At 39.3% G+C, this 14,572-nt stretch overlaps 1 protein-coding gene across 1 annotated transcript; it reads right to left on the minus strand.

Moving 5' to 3' along the window:
* Positions 1-5,485: 5,485 nt before the first annotated feature.
* On the minus strand, positions 5,486-9,964 carry LOC140809059 (uncharacterized). Its single transcript, XM_073166525.1, has 4 exons — positions 9,108-9,964; positions 8,308-9,044; positions 8,103-8,178; positions 5,486-7,327 (listed from the first exon to the last, which is right to left on the minus strand). Exons 1-4 carry the CDS (start codon positions 9,873-9,875, stop codon positions 5,486-5,488), a joined length of 3,423 nt encoding a protein of 1,140 aa, XP_073022626.1. The 5' UTR covers positions 9,876-9,964.
* Between the last annotated feature and the right edge of the window lie 4,608 nt (positions 9,965-14,572).

A 14,572-nucleotide genomic window follows, 5' to 3' on the forward strand; every position in this document is an offset into this window, starting at 1 on the left:
AAAGTGTGATTGCTGACTTTTTTTTGAAGGTGAGGGTGGCTGCTGGAGACAGTAACAAGAACCCTAGCTATCTCTCAAAAATAAAACAAACTCTATGAAATGTGTGTGTGAGTGAATCGTGTATGTGTGTGCGTAGAGAACGTGTGTGTGTGTGAGTTTAATTATGGGTGATTATTTGCTTAATTAAATAATTAAAATGTTAATCCACACTAACTTTACAAAATCTCCTAATTAAAACAAATTACACAATTGATAAACTTTAAAAGTTTATGATAGGATTGAGTACAAGTGAAAGAATATTTAGAAGGCAGGGGAGGGGAGGGAGATGGGTGGGGGATTGTTGAATAAACACTAACAATTTTCACAACATTTTCTCTTTTTACGAGTCATTTTAGTGTTAAACTGATACTCGGGAATCTTGTAAGTCGATAAATAAACTGACTGATAGATATAATAAAACTGAAAAAAGAAGACAAGATTTTATGGATGTTTGAAGATTTCAAACACTCTTACGTCACCCCTTCTATTACAAAGATATGATATTCACTAAAAGACTTTGATCAATACCAAGAATTGTACAGACCCACTTCAGTTTTGGAATTAACAATGCCAAATTGAAACTCTTAGTTACAAACCAGTTTACAGTATTCAATTGGACTGAAATAATTTAGCACAACTGATCTCTTCAAGATCAAGTATTATAGTAATAATAGTTTGTGCTTATAAGTTCAAAGTATAGCCTTGAATGCTATAAATGTATACAATAAACGTGAGCTTTGATATTTTTTCAGTAGAGTAACAGTTCAGTTGATAGAATAGTATATCGATCGGGTTTTTTCAGAGAGTTTCTCAACTGCTCTTCTCTGCTATTTATAGGCTTCGCCTCCAACGATAATATTGAATACAATTTTAAACTTTCTATCCGTTGTTTGCCGCGTCAACATTCTTCTGACAGTCGTACACTCCAGCTTTCCTGAAATTCAACGATCGCACTACTTGTTGCAGTAAGATTTTGTATAGTTGTCGGTTGAACATCCTTTCCTTAACTGATGACATGTGATGCTGCATGATCAGCTGATAGGATGTAGCTGATAAGCTCACAACTGATTGTAGTAACTGAGCAATTCCAACTGATCAGTCAGTTGTCTGCGTAGTTCAGCTTGCTGGTCCAGTTTCCTTTGAATATCTACGTACTAATCTTCAGTTATGGGCAACCAATACTATAATGGCCCGTAAATTCGAGTTTGAAAATTTGTGGAAAAATTAAAAATTTTCGTTCTAAAATAATCAAAATTGCCTAATCCACAAAATCGATTGATAAATCAAGTTTTAATGTGAAAATAGCAGCGGAAGAAATTATTACTCGCCAAAATAACCAGTTAAAGTATTCAACAACTGATGAAATGTTTGAGCATAAAAAAAATATGGCGAATGCTGTAAATGAGGTCCTCGGGTTCCACTACTGCCGACCCAAGCTAGCTCATTGGTCCCCGCCCTCGGTCCCGACATCATCAGTACCTACAACAATCAAGTTTAGTGAGCCTAAAGACTCAGCATGCATATATTGTAAATAACGAGTAAATAATATTATAAAGTTGCATGGGAGTAAAATATCATGTCATGAGGCATAACGTGAAAATAATTTGTCATGAGCAATTATAATACGTGCATAACTGAATTGAAATTCACAGTGAAAATGTTTGCTCCTTGGAGCACTGTAATAAAATGGCATGTCATAAATTTTCTGTTGAGATTATAGTCTACGCAAGTGGTCCCTGCACTGAACTGAACCGAACTGACCGGTAACTGATGATCGGGTGAAGTAATGAACGTCTGATCAGACTAATGCCACAGTATACTGGGTGGTACATAACTGAACTGACCTGTAACTGGCGACCGTATAATACAATGCTCACATGATAGTGAAATGGCCACAAGTAATATCGCATAAATTTCAAAAATGAATATTTTATATTTTTATGCACGTAATATAATTAAATGGCGTAATGAAATATCCTGTATTATTTTACCACATGGATTGGATCATTCCCAGGCTCACTGCGACCTAAATTTATCATGAAAAATATGCAACTGAACTTTCTTGACCAAACTTAGTAATTGACACCAAAACGAGACAATTACGCCCAACGACTTCGTATTTAATCATGACTCCATGCCAACTCGAACCAACACCAAACCATCATTTAGTCATGATTAAAATACTCTTTAAAATGATGAAATAATTCTCCTAAAATGAGAAGGGCCAAAATTTTGGTGAATAGAGGCCAAAACATGAAACGCTCTTTCGAGAGCCAATTTGGCACATCGCACCGTAATTTCTCGTACGACCTCAAAAATGATCCGAATCACGAACGGCCAAAAACATGACCTTCCTAACTCGATGAGGCACTGTCCAGTATAAGGCCATAGGCTAAAAGCCAACCAAGAACTCGAACAAGCCGTAATTTCTCGTACGACCTCAAAAATGATCCGAATCACGAACGGCCAAAAACATGACCTTCCTAACTCGATGAGGCACTGTCCAGTCTAAGGCCATAGGCTAAAAGCCAACCAAGAACTCGAACAAGCCACTGAACCGAAGTAGCAAGTTGCTGTCCACAAAAATACAGCAGCTGTGCTTTGGTTTCCTTGCGTCGTTTGCGAGGCTAATGGCCATTGGGGCTTGAACCACCGACCAAAACCCCTTACCAACATCCTAGGGAATGATTTGAACCATGGCAAAGGGCCTTAGGCCAGCCACAATTCGCATCACACCAGAAACCAACTGAAAGTCCCACCCGAGAGCACCCTTGCATGCGTGGGGTGTTTTGCTTCGTTTGCTCTCTCGTGTCGTTCCATTGGCCATTTATTGACCATGACATGATCTAGACATCCAGAGGTATGGTATGAACCGTGGCTAAGGGCCATAGGCCGAGCAAGATCCACGCCATTCCGCAAAACCGAATGTTACACTTTCTGGAAAATGAGAAGGCCGAAAGGGGGTAGGGGCAGTTCTTGTGTTTTGATTTAAAAACCGATGCAACCATGGACCAAGCCTCAAAAGGGAAACTTGGTCACGTTTTAGACATGCTAGGGAAGTGTTCTATCTAACCATGGCTATAGGCCCCTAGGGCAGCCATGATCAGAAACTTCCTCTATGGACAACAACTCAAGAAAAATCGAGCACACAATGACACTTAATGGGGTGTTGCTGTCATCTCTTGATTTCGGCTAGCATGGGACTCGAACCAATGGACAAATGTGTTCCTAACATGTCTAGGAGCAGCCTTGGGAGCCTGGAATCGAACCAATACCTGAAACCATCAAAACAATGCAACCCGTGAAGCACAAGAGGAACCGAAAATTCTGCATCTTTTATTTTCGATATGTTCTTGATATATTTCGGTTTTGGCTATCAAACCATGATCATGTCGTAACATCTCGCTCATTTTTAAAAATGTAGAAATATTTTTTATTTAATTTTAAAAGCTCGCATTTTCAAAATATCATTTAAACGTTTCTCATGCATGCACTGCACAGAAAAATATAACATTTAAAAATGATCTTAAATATTTATCAGTAAAAATAGCGCATTTTAAAATAACCAAACACGTCTAAAATCATACGTTAACATAAACGAGTAAAAATCTTAAAAATCATCAACGTATGAAAATGTTCATCTCCTCTCAATTTCATTTATCATAATGCGGAAAACATGTGGTCCTCGGGTCATGTCACCGCACCAGGTCTGCCTTCTCAGAGTTCGGCACCTCCAGTCCCATCATCATTAAGCTCACCTGCATCATACACGCCTATTGAGTCTAAAGACTCAACACACCTGCACCATTAATAGCAAATATATATACATAGCACACAGCAGTGAAAAATACCATACTCAACATACCTTTCATGAACTTTAAAAACGTAACATAAACGTGTCGTGTAAAATCATGACGTGCCAAAACAGTTCATCGTTAATCATCATTCATCATTCATTGTTTATCATTTTTCGTTCATCATTCATCATTCATCGTTCATCATTCATTTATCGTTCATCATTCATCGTTCATCATTCATCTTTCATCATTTATCATTAGTGAATTCAGTTCATTAGAGGTGACTATCGTACATCATTTACGATGGATCCATCATACATAGAACCGCGGTACCCAGCGAATGTCGGACAATAAGTGACAGGATCACCCATCCACTGTGCCTAGGCCTCATCATCAACATTTACATATACGTCTTAACCATTTACATATACTTCAATAGCCACAACTAATTCCCATCATTCAAAACATTGTCATTTTCATCACTTATAAAATTCATGTATAAATGCAATTTCCTTTAAATTCAAGCATGCAATGTATATTTTTATTAAATCTTAAAAATCGTGAATCATGATGTGTGAAAATTTAAAATATCATGAATTTGTGCTCAGGGCGCTGCCAGGATCAAAATCTCACCTCGAGTGTAAAATGACCATATTGCCCCTGGAAACACAAAAATTATCGTTTTACCCCTAGACGTCTAAAATTGATCCCGAAGCTTACCAAACTCCTCAAAATATCCCAAAACATATTTATAAGCATTCTTAGACGTAAAATTAAGCCCATTCCATAACTTATTCGATTCGTTTAAAAACCTGGACAGAGGTCCCGGTTTTAACCCGAATCGACTCGAAACTAAACCAAATTTTTCCCACATTTGTTACCACTCTTAAAGCACTCATTACAGCCTTTAAATCCTTCACATTAAGCTCCTAATTCTCGGCCAAATCTATTTCCCTCCATCAATTCTCGGCCACCCCCCACTTATCATATCATTTATCCAACACATGGCTCCACCCCTTCATTCATTCGGTCCATTCTCCTACCACCATATGTCAGTCTTTATGACTCATTAAGGACCTTCATTAACCTCATAAACCAAGCTTAGCCGAAGCATAAAGCTGTCGTGCAAACAAAACGTAGAAATGATCGCTTACACCATGGCAACTGAAGACCCTATTCCCTTAGCTTACAAGTTTCGATCCTAGCACACGACCAGGAAGACTAGCACCTAACCGACTAAGCTGGCACCCTCCTCGAACCCAAAAGACTCTCCTGGATTGACCCTGACTAGCCCTACAGATCATGGAACCCGCCCACGCAAAGCACTCGATGAACCTCTCCAAAGACAAGTTACCCGAGTCCCCTCACCAAAGCTCCTTCGATTTGCTTAAGGAACAAGACCAGCCGTGCTCAGACCCTTCCCAGTCCTCCCACTAATCCAAGAGGGTCGTATTAGAAGACGTAAAGTGATTGAACAAAAGAATCTCCATTGATGTAAGCTCGAAGCTACAGACGAGTACAAAGCAATGAAAGGAAACAAAATGTTCAAATACAATTACAGTAACCGCTTGAAGTTATTTATATGTGTCCATGTATGTAAACAAAAAACAGAAAACGTGTTTCTTATTTAACACTTTTAATACGCCCCCTCAAGACGGAGTGTGAATGTTGTGAACACCCATCTTGGTAAGCAACATGCGAAAGCGAGACGGCAATAGACACTTAGTGAACAAATCTGCAAGTTGAAACTGAGATGAAACATGTAGAAGCTTGATAAGACCACGCTGTACTTTTTCTCTCACAATGTGGCAATCAATCTCGATATGTTTCGTACGCTCATGGAACACTGGATTGGAGGCAATGTGAATGGCCGATTGACTATCACAAAACAACACCGCGGGTTCACTATATGATATGCATAAGTCCTTAAGTACGGCTAGCATCCAAATAACCTCACAAGTAGCACCAGCCATAGACCGGTATTCCGCTTCAGCAGAGGAACGAGAAACCGTGTGTTGCTTCTTAGACTTCCATGAAACTAAGGACTCCCCGATAAGAACACAGTAACCAGAAACGGAACGACGTGTATCAGGGCATGTGGCCCAATCAGAATCCGAAAAGAAACTCAGCTTTAAAGATGAAGAAGAAGCATAGAACAGGCCCTGGCCAACTGTGCCCTTCACATATTTAAGAATGGAATACACAGCTTGTAGATGTGGTTCTCTTGGGCAAGCAACAAATTGGCTTAACCGATTCACTGAATAAGCCAAATCAGGGCGAGTGATAGTGAGGTATAATAATTTTCCTACTAATCTGCGGTATAATGAAGGATCAGGGAGTAGCTCACCATCTTCAATGCTCAACTTCAGGTTAACATCCAAGGGAGTTGAGCGTGGTTTGCAGCCCAGTAAACCTGTTTCTGTGAGAAGATGTAAAGCGTAATGGCGTTGACATATAGAAATGCCACTAGAAGATCTTGCTACCTCAATGCCAAGGAAGTACTTCAAATCTCCAAGGTCTTTCAACTTGAAACAACTGTCCAAAAATATTTTCAAATCATTGGCTTCCTTTTTGTCATTGGTGGCCAATACAATGTCATCAACGTAAACCAACAATGCCAAGAACGTACGACCTCGAGTTTGCACAAACAAGGAACTGTCAGCATGAGATTGAACAAAACCAATCCGAATCAATGTGGAGGAGAATTTGGCAAACCATTGTCTCGAAGCCTGTTTAAGGCCATAGATAGACTTGTGTAGTTTGCACACTGCATTATGAGGAAAAACCGCCCCCTTATGTTGATAACCAGGAGGCAAAGACATGTAAACCTCTTCAGAGAGATCACCATGCAAAAAGGCATTATTGACATCAAGTTGAGTTAGAGACCATCCACAAATTGAGGCTAAGGCTAGCAAAACTCTAACTGTAACAAGTTTTGCAACGGGAGAGAAAGTTTCAAGATAATCAATTCCCTCTTGTTGCGTATAACCTTTAGCAACGAGGCGAGCTTTGTATCGCTCTAGACTGCCATCAGCACGAAACTTAGCTTTGTAGACCCATCGACACCCAACAGCAGTCTTCCCAAGGGGTAGGGAAACAACGGACCAAGTTCCATTACGTTCCAACGCCTCAAGTTCAGTGGCCATGGCTTGGCACCATTCTGGTTTAACAACAGCTTGGGAAAAAGACTGAGGTTCAATGATAGATGAAACATTTTGTATAAAAGCAGAATACTGCTTGGATAACCGAGTACCACCAAGAACAAGAGACAGAGGATGAGCAGTGGATGAGGTGAAAGAATAATGAGTAGAATAGCAATGATAATCACGTAAATGGGATGGTTTAGTACATACTCTATGTGACCGAGATGTAAGACCAGAATCTGACCGAGATGGAAGACCAGAATTTGTAGTTATTTCCCGTGCAATTGATTGCTGTGTGGGAAGAACACCATCAGAGAAGAAATCTTGATGTGGAAAAGAAGAGGTTGGCTGGTCCATAAAAGGGAAAATGGTTTCATGAAACACCACATCCCTGCTAATGTACACCTCGTTTGTGAGAAGATTGAGGAGTTTATAGGCCTTGTAACCACTTGGGTATCCAAGGAAGACAGATTTAATAGCTCTAGGAGAGAACTTTGTGCGATGATTCAAGAGGGTAGACCAATAACACATGCAACCAAAAACTCTCAAATTTATTATAGAGGGGTTTCTTACGGTATAGAAGTTCAAAAGGAGTTTGATTTAAAATTGGAGAAGAAGGTGTACGATTGATAAGATAAACAGAGGTTAAAACACAATCACTCCAGTATGGTAGGGGAATATTGGATTGAAACATTAAGGATCTTGCCACATTCAAAATGTGTTGATGTTTCCTTTCCACAACAGAGTTTTGTTGTGGTCTTTCAACACAAGAATGATAAGAGACAATTCCCTCGGCCTTATAGAAATCTGAAAAATTTAGTTCTGGATCATTGTCCGATCGAACTGATTTTATTTTCTGTCCGAATTGAGTATGGATCATTTTGCAAAAGTCTGGAAATAGATGCAAAACATCGGATTTAGATTTCAACAAATAAATCCATGTGAAACGAGTATGATCGTCAACTATAGTAAGGAAGTATTTGTATCCCTCAATGCTCAGAGGTGTAAAAGGTCCCCAAATATCAATATGAAGTAGGTGAAAAGGACTATTACATAGTGTGTTTTGCGAAATAAAAGGTAACCTCTTTTGTTTGGACAAAGGACATATCGAACAATGCATTACACCATCATGCTTTAAAGAATTATCTCCAAAAACATTCTCTAAGACTGACAGTTTAGGAAAAGAAGGGTGACCCATTCTATAATGCCACAATTCTAATTTTGAAAAAGCAACATTACAGACTGTTGGAGAGGAACTGGAATGACATGTGCTGGACTGATGTTGTGGGCTGGAATGATGTTGTGGGCTGGAATGATGTAGAACGTACAGATTTCCCATCCTGCTATCCATCCCAATCATCTTGTTCGTGGTAAGTGCCTGAATAAAGCAGGAATCAGAAAGAAAATGAACCGAGCAAGGAGTGTGATTAGTTAACGAGCTGATAGAAAGCAAGTTAAAACTAAATTGAGGGACGAACAACACATCATCTAGATACAAATCAGGAGACAGTTGTACAGAACCAATGTGTGTGGCATACACCACTGAGTTATTAGGCAAAGTAACTCTTGAGGAAAATGACTTGCTCGATGAGAAGAAACTCAATGAACAACAAATATGATGGGTAGCACCTGTGTCCAATACCCAACGTGTGCTGAGTGAAGGGTTAAGACCAAATGCCAAAGAATAGTTACCACTGAAACAAGAAGCAGAAGGTCCAAGTTGTTGTGTGTCCAGTGCACTAGTATGACCAAGTTGAAGCTGTGAACTCAAGAAAGCAATGAGCTGCTTGCACTGATCAGGATTCAGAGAACTCGCCATTGAATTCATTGAGGGAGCAGGTGAGGTATGTGCTGGAACAGGTGGAGTATGTGCTTGGTTGACATGTATCTGCCGACCACTGCCTAATTGTAGTTGTTTATATTTTGGATGACCAACCGGATAACCGTGGATTTTGTAACACTTGGTAATTGTATGCCCTGTCATATGACAATGAGAGCAGATTGGCTTGTCACCAGAATTGTCTTTAACATACTGGTTTCCTTTAGTCATAGCTGCCACGGAAGACTGATGAGTGCTGTCACCAGAATTGTCTTTAACATACTGGTTTACTTTAGTCATAGCTGCCACGGAAGACTGATGAGTGAAGGAATATTGATCTGCAGAAGGACTTGTAATGTCTTTGTGGATAGAACGTTGCCGCTCTTCCTGAACAACTAGTGAAAAAACCTTAGAAATCACAGGAATTGGATCCATCATCAAAATTTGGGCACGAATCTGTGCATAAGACTCATTTAACCCCATTAAAAATTGCATCACACACTCTTGATTCTGATAATTGATCCAATCCTTCATTGATCCGCAATTACAGACAGATACAGGTTGAAAATCCTTCAACTCATCCCAGAGAGTTCGTAATTTGGTGTAATAAGCGTTGATGTCCATGGATCCCTGATGTAAACCAGTTAAAAGCTTCTTGAGCTGGAAAATTCTCGGAGCATTGCTCTGGTGAAATCGATCTCTCAAGTCGATCCAAATTTCAGATGCTGTAGGTATATACAGAAGACTATCTGATATTTCGCGGCTAACGGAGTTCAAAAGCCACGAAATAACCATGCTATTGCAGCGATTCCAAGCTCCGTACAACAAATCATCCATCGGAGGGCGTAGATAAGCCCCATCAACAAAAACGAGCTTATTTTTGGCTGTTAATGCCATTGAAATCGCGCGACTCCAAGTATTGTAGTTAGTACCTGTCAGTGGATGCGTAACTAACACCAATCCAGGATGATCTCCGTTTTGAAGATAAAATGGACTGCTCGAGTCTTCAGAAACTAACCGGCCACTGGAATTGTTCATAGCTTGAGAAGATGTCGAAGCTTGATTTCCTCTGGCCATAGAGAAACTACAATCGTAGCTTAGTATTTTATCAGCTCTGATACCATATTAGAAGACGTAAAGTGATTGAACAAAAGAATCTCCATTGATGTAAGCTCGAAGCTACAGACGAGTACAAAGCAATGAAAGGAAACAAAATGTTCAAATACAATTACAGTAACCGCTTGAAGTTATTTATATGTGTCCATGTATGTAAACAAAAAACAGAAAACGTGTTTCTTATTTAACACTTTTAATAGGTCGGCTTCAAGGCTGGTGTTGAGCCATGCACAGCTACTAACCCACAACTCTCGATCTTGCACACTAACGTCACAACGGCTACAACCCGAGCGATTCCCCTTCGAGCTTGTCAAACCGAGACTCCATTATTTATCCACCCTTACACACGACATAGAAAGCCCCTTGCAGCCTGAAATTAGCAGCACCTCGCAAAAACACTAAAAAGAAACGTGAGTTGGATGAAAAAGGTGCAAGAACTTTGAACAAAACCGAAGCCTTCCAATGTCATATGCAAGATCGAGAATTCTATACAAATACACACATATATCAGAAAGTATATAGCATGTATGATGCAGAAATAAAAGTACATGGCGTGCCTTGATGTATTAGATGCGAGGAGATCGAAGAACGAACGCCGAAAGAATTTCTTTTGCAAGCACATGAAGTAACCGAGGGAACTTTCAGCTGGGAGAGGATAAACAATGATGGAAACCGTGGGATTAATTGAGAATGAAGAGGGTGTCGGTTGGTGATGCTTAAATAGGTGTGGGGTAGGCAATAATACAATAATTAACTAGTTAACAATTAGGTTAATTGAAGTTTATTTGTTAATTAAAAGTTTAAAAAGATATTTAAGTCCAATAAGCTTAAAATTAGTCCCAATAAATCCAAACATACTCCCGAAAAATATTTCGTGTTCAAAAGATTTTGAAAATATTAGCCGAACCCTCAAAAAGTCCCCCGATTCCATAAAAATTACGTACCGTTAAAAATTAAAATCTTGCGGGTAAAAATACCCAATAAATTTCAAATTCTTGAAAAATACCTTTAAAATATTTTATATTAATTAATAAAAATTAATCATGTAATAAAATAATTTTCTTGAAAATTTTCCGGTCTTCATTCCTCGTTCGAGCGCGAAATGCAACTTAAAACTCTTTAATGCATGAACCTTTAAAATTTCTTGAAATAAATTCTATTATGCAATAATAATGCATAAAAATAATTAAACCCATAACTTATGAAATAAACATGTATTTAATGCTTTAAAATAAATTAATAAAATACCAAGAAATTTAATAAATTGCGTTAACTTTCCGATTTTCGGGAAGTTACACATGTAATGTTTAAAAATCATAATATGACTTGATTGAAGAGTAAAGAAGAACATATGCATGCCTGGTTTCGTTTTGAAAAGAAAACGAACGAAACGCACGACGCGGCGCGGAGGAGACGAAGCGCTTTGCTACCTTGTTTTCTTTCTCAGTTTTCTCTCCTAATTCTTGCTATGATGTTCACGATTTTATACTCTGAAAGTGCTCTGAATTTCGAAATAATGGAGAGGGAGGGAATGGTTAGGAGTGATGAAGGGAGTTCCAATAATAAATGGGTTCAATGGCATGACCAAGTCTCATCTCTTTTGAAATTTGAATTTACTTGATATCAAATGATTTTTGGAGGGATAAATGAATGGGGTGTGGCCGATTTTCTCATGCTAAACTAGACTAGGATAATGTTCTAATATTAATTAATTAAGGGTGAAAAGATTACCATGCTAAGGAATGACAAGGAAAGGGTCAAAGGTGAGTTGGCAAAGAATGGTTTAGTCATTTAAAGGTGGCCGAAAATTTAACAAATAATGAAGGAGAAATATTGTTTAGTTAGTAAATTTTTAAACCTTAAGAGCCTTACCTATCCCTTAAATAATTTAGTGAATTAACCCCAAAAATTATGGAACCTAAATGAACTTATTTCCTACTTACCTCAAGTTACTTAAATAATTCCTTAAACCTCCTTTTAACATAAATTAACTTACTAGCTAGCTAAAATAAACTCTGGGAATGATTTCTTAATCTTAAATTCTATCTCAAAACTCCAAATCCAGTCCGGTCTCACTGAATTAACTGAAAAGATAAAAATTAAACTAATGCATAAAATAATTAACTTTAAAGAAAAGCATTTAAATACTCATGCAATAAAATCATTTTAATTTAAAATACTAGAATTATGCATGGCTTATACGTAGTCTAGTTTACGGGTTCTACAACTCTCTCCCCCTTAACAGAAATTTCGTCCTCGAAATTAAAACTCACCGAATAACTCGAGGTACTGACTCCTCATCTCTGGCTCAGACTCCCACGTAGCTTCCTCCTCTGAATGGTTGAGCCATTTGACTTTGACTCGCTTAACCAGCTTGTTCCGAAGCTTCTTCTCCTGCTTGTCTAAGATCTGCACTGGTCTCTCCTCATAAGATAGGTTCGGAGTATGCTGCAACGGCTCAAAGTTCAAGACATGCGAAGGATTCACCATATACTTCTTCAGCATAGAGACGTGGAACACATTGTGTACTCCGGCCAGATTCGACGGAAGAGCCACACGATAAGCTAGAGTCCCAACTCTGTCGAGGATCTCAAATGGTTCAATGAATCTCGGACTGAGCTTCCTTTTCTTTCCAAATCGCATGACACCCTTCATAGGTGCTACTTTCACAAAGACATGGTCGCCAACGGCAAACTCTAGGTCTTTCATCCTCTGATCGGCATAACTCTTCTGTCGACTCTGAGCAGTCCTCATCCTATCACGGATCTTGACTACTACATCGGCAGCCTGCTGAAAAATTTCTGGACCCAACTCTGCTCTCTCTCCTACTTCATCCCAATGAACAGGAGATCTACACTTGCGGCCATATAGTGCTTCATACGGAGCCATACCAATAGACGACTGGAAGCTGTTGTTGTAGGTGAACTCTACTAATGGTGTTAGAGTAGGTGCCCGTAGAGCCAAGTGTTGGCCGAGTGTTCACAATGAAACTCTATGTATAAGCAATCTTTATTTTAATAATATTTGAAATTATTGTTTTGGCAAATCTTTATCTGTATACCCATGCTAGTTGCATAGATAAAGACCTTGAATATACAAATAGTAGAAAGAATATGAGATGCTCATATGATGAGTATCATGAAACTCATATTTGGAATACTGTATATTCTAAACAGTTCCTAGTCGATTCAGCCGCCGTACTCATGAAACTCATATTCGGAATACTGTATATTCTAAACAGTTCCTAGTCGATTCAGCCGCAGCTAAGAAGGATATAGGCCGCTAGAGTTCGAAACTAGTATCTGCGATGTGAGTACCATGTTCATTGGTAGGGGACAATGTGATGTCCGAGCATGCAGATAGGTGCTCCTGGTAGAGTGCACTGAACAACCCTCCATAAAAGACTTTCCAAGTGGTTCTCACTTATCGAGTGGAAACGTCATAGTTTATGGTTGTACACCATTAGTCCTTATGACCCGGGACAACATTGAGACTCTATGTGCTAGAATTACACTTTGACTTGTTTACCGACTCTCATGGGGTCATCAGGTGGCAAGGTTGGGTGTTCTGTCGAAACATATAGGAGTCGATACATTGTAGTCGGGGATTCACCGCTTACCTTCGGGTATGGATATCCTATGTGTTCTCATGTGTATGTAGGTTGAAATCTCTGATCAGAGTATGATGGTAATTATGAAAGGGGTTTCATAGATTACACCATCGATGCAACTACGACATGACACATAGTATCGATTCATTGACAACTCTCGATAAACCAATGGTTGTCGAATCGGTCGGGATATATAAGTTGAAGGGACCGTACTGTACGCTAACCATAATTGAATGGTTCTTGCAGGCACTATCATTTGATACCTAGGGAATCATGTAAGCGATGCTGCTAGGGGTTTAACATGATTGGTTGGGTACTATCAGACTTGAGTTCTCACGTTCTTGTTATCAAGGTGTTGATAAGTAAGAATGGAGCAATTGGAGTATGCTCATATAAGGACATGTTTAGTCCGAAATACACATGGAGATGTGAACCCACGGCTAGTTGTATCAATGAACCATTGAGGACCACACAAGTACTAGCTTTCTAGATCCTGTTGAGAAGAGAAATAGTTCAATGTGTTGAACGGCTTATAAAGGAGAAAATAGTTCAATGTGTTGAACGGTGATAGGTGTGGTTTTTACGCGTTTTATTGCATTAGTCTGTGTGTATTTTGCATTGTGCATACGTCTATTTCAATCACATTTTGTTCATTTTAGAATAAACATTTGCATTTCATCATATCTCACTCGGGCATGACGAATTTGCAGGAAAAATGGCCGGAAAATCAGAAACCGGAGCCAAGCGCTAAGCCAACAAGTTTGTGTGCAGAAAAGTTGGCGCCCGAGCGGTAATTTTCTACCGCCCGGGCGCGAGAAGAGAAATGCCGAAGAAATTTACAGAAAGTTTGGCGCTCGGGCGGTGAAATTCTACCGCCCGAGCGCGAGAAGTGATCCTCAAAGGAAAAATTACAGAAGAGTCGGCGCTCGAGCGGTAGTTTTCTATCGCCCGAGCGGGAAGGCCGCACATCCCAAGGAAATTTACAGAAGGTGTGGCGCTCGGCCACCCCCCACTTATCATATCATTTATCCAACACATGGCTCCACCC

The sequence above is a fragment of the Primulina eburnea genome, chromosome 13 (assembly GCF_022965805.1).
Source record: "Primulina eburnea isolate SZY01 chromosome 13, ASM2296580v1, whole genome shotgun sequence".
NCBI classification, from domain to species: Eukaryota; Viridiplantae; Streptophyta; class Magnoliopsida; order Lamiales; family Gesneriaceae; genus Primulina; species Primulina eburnea.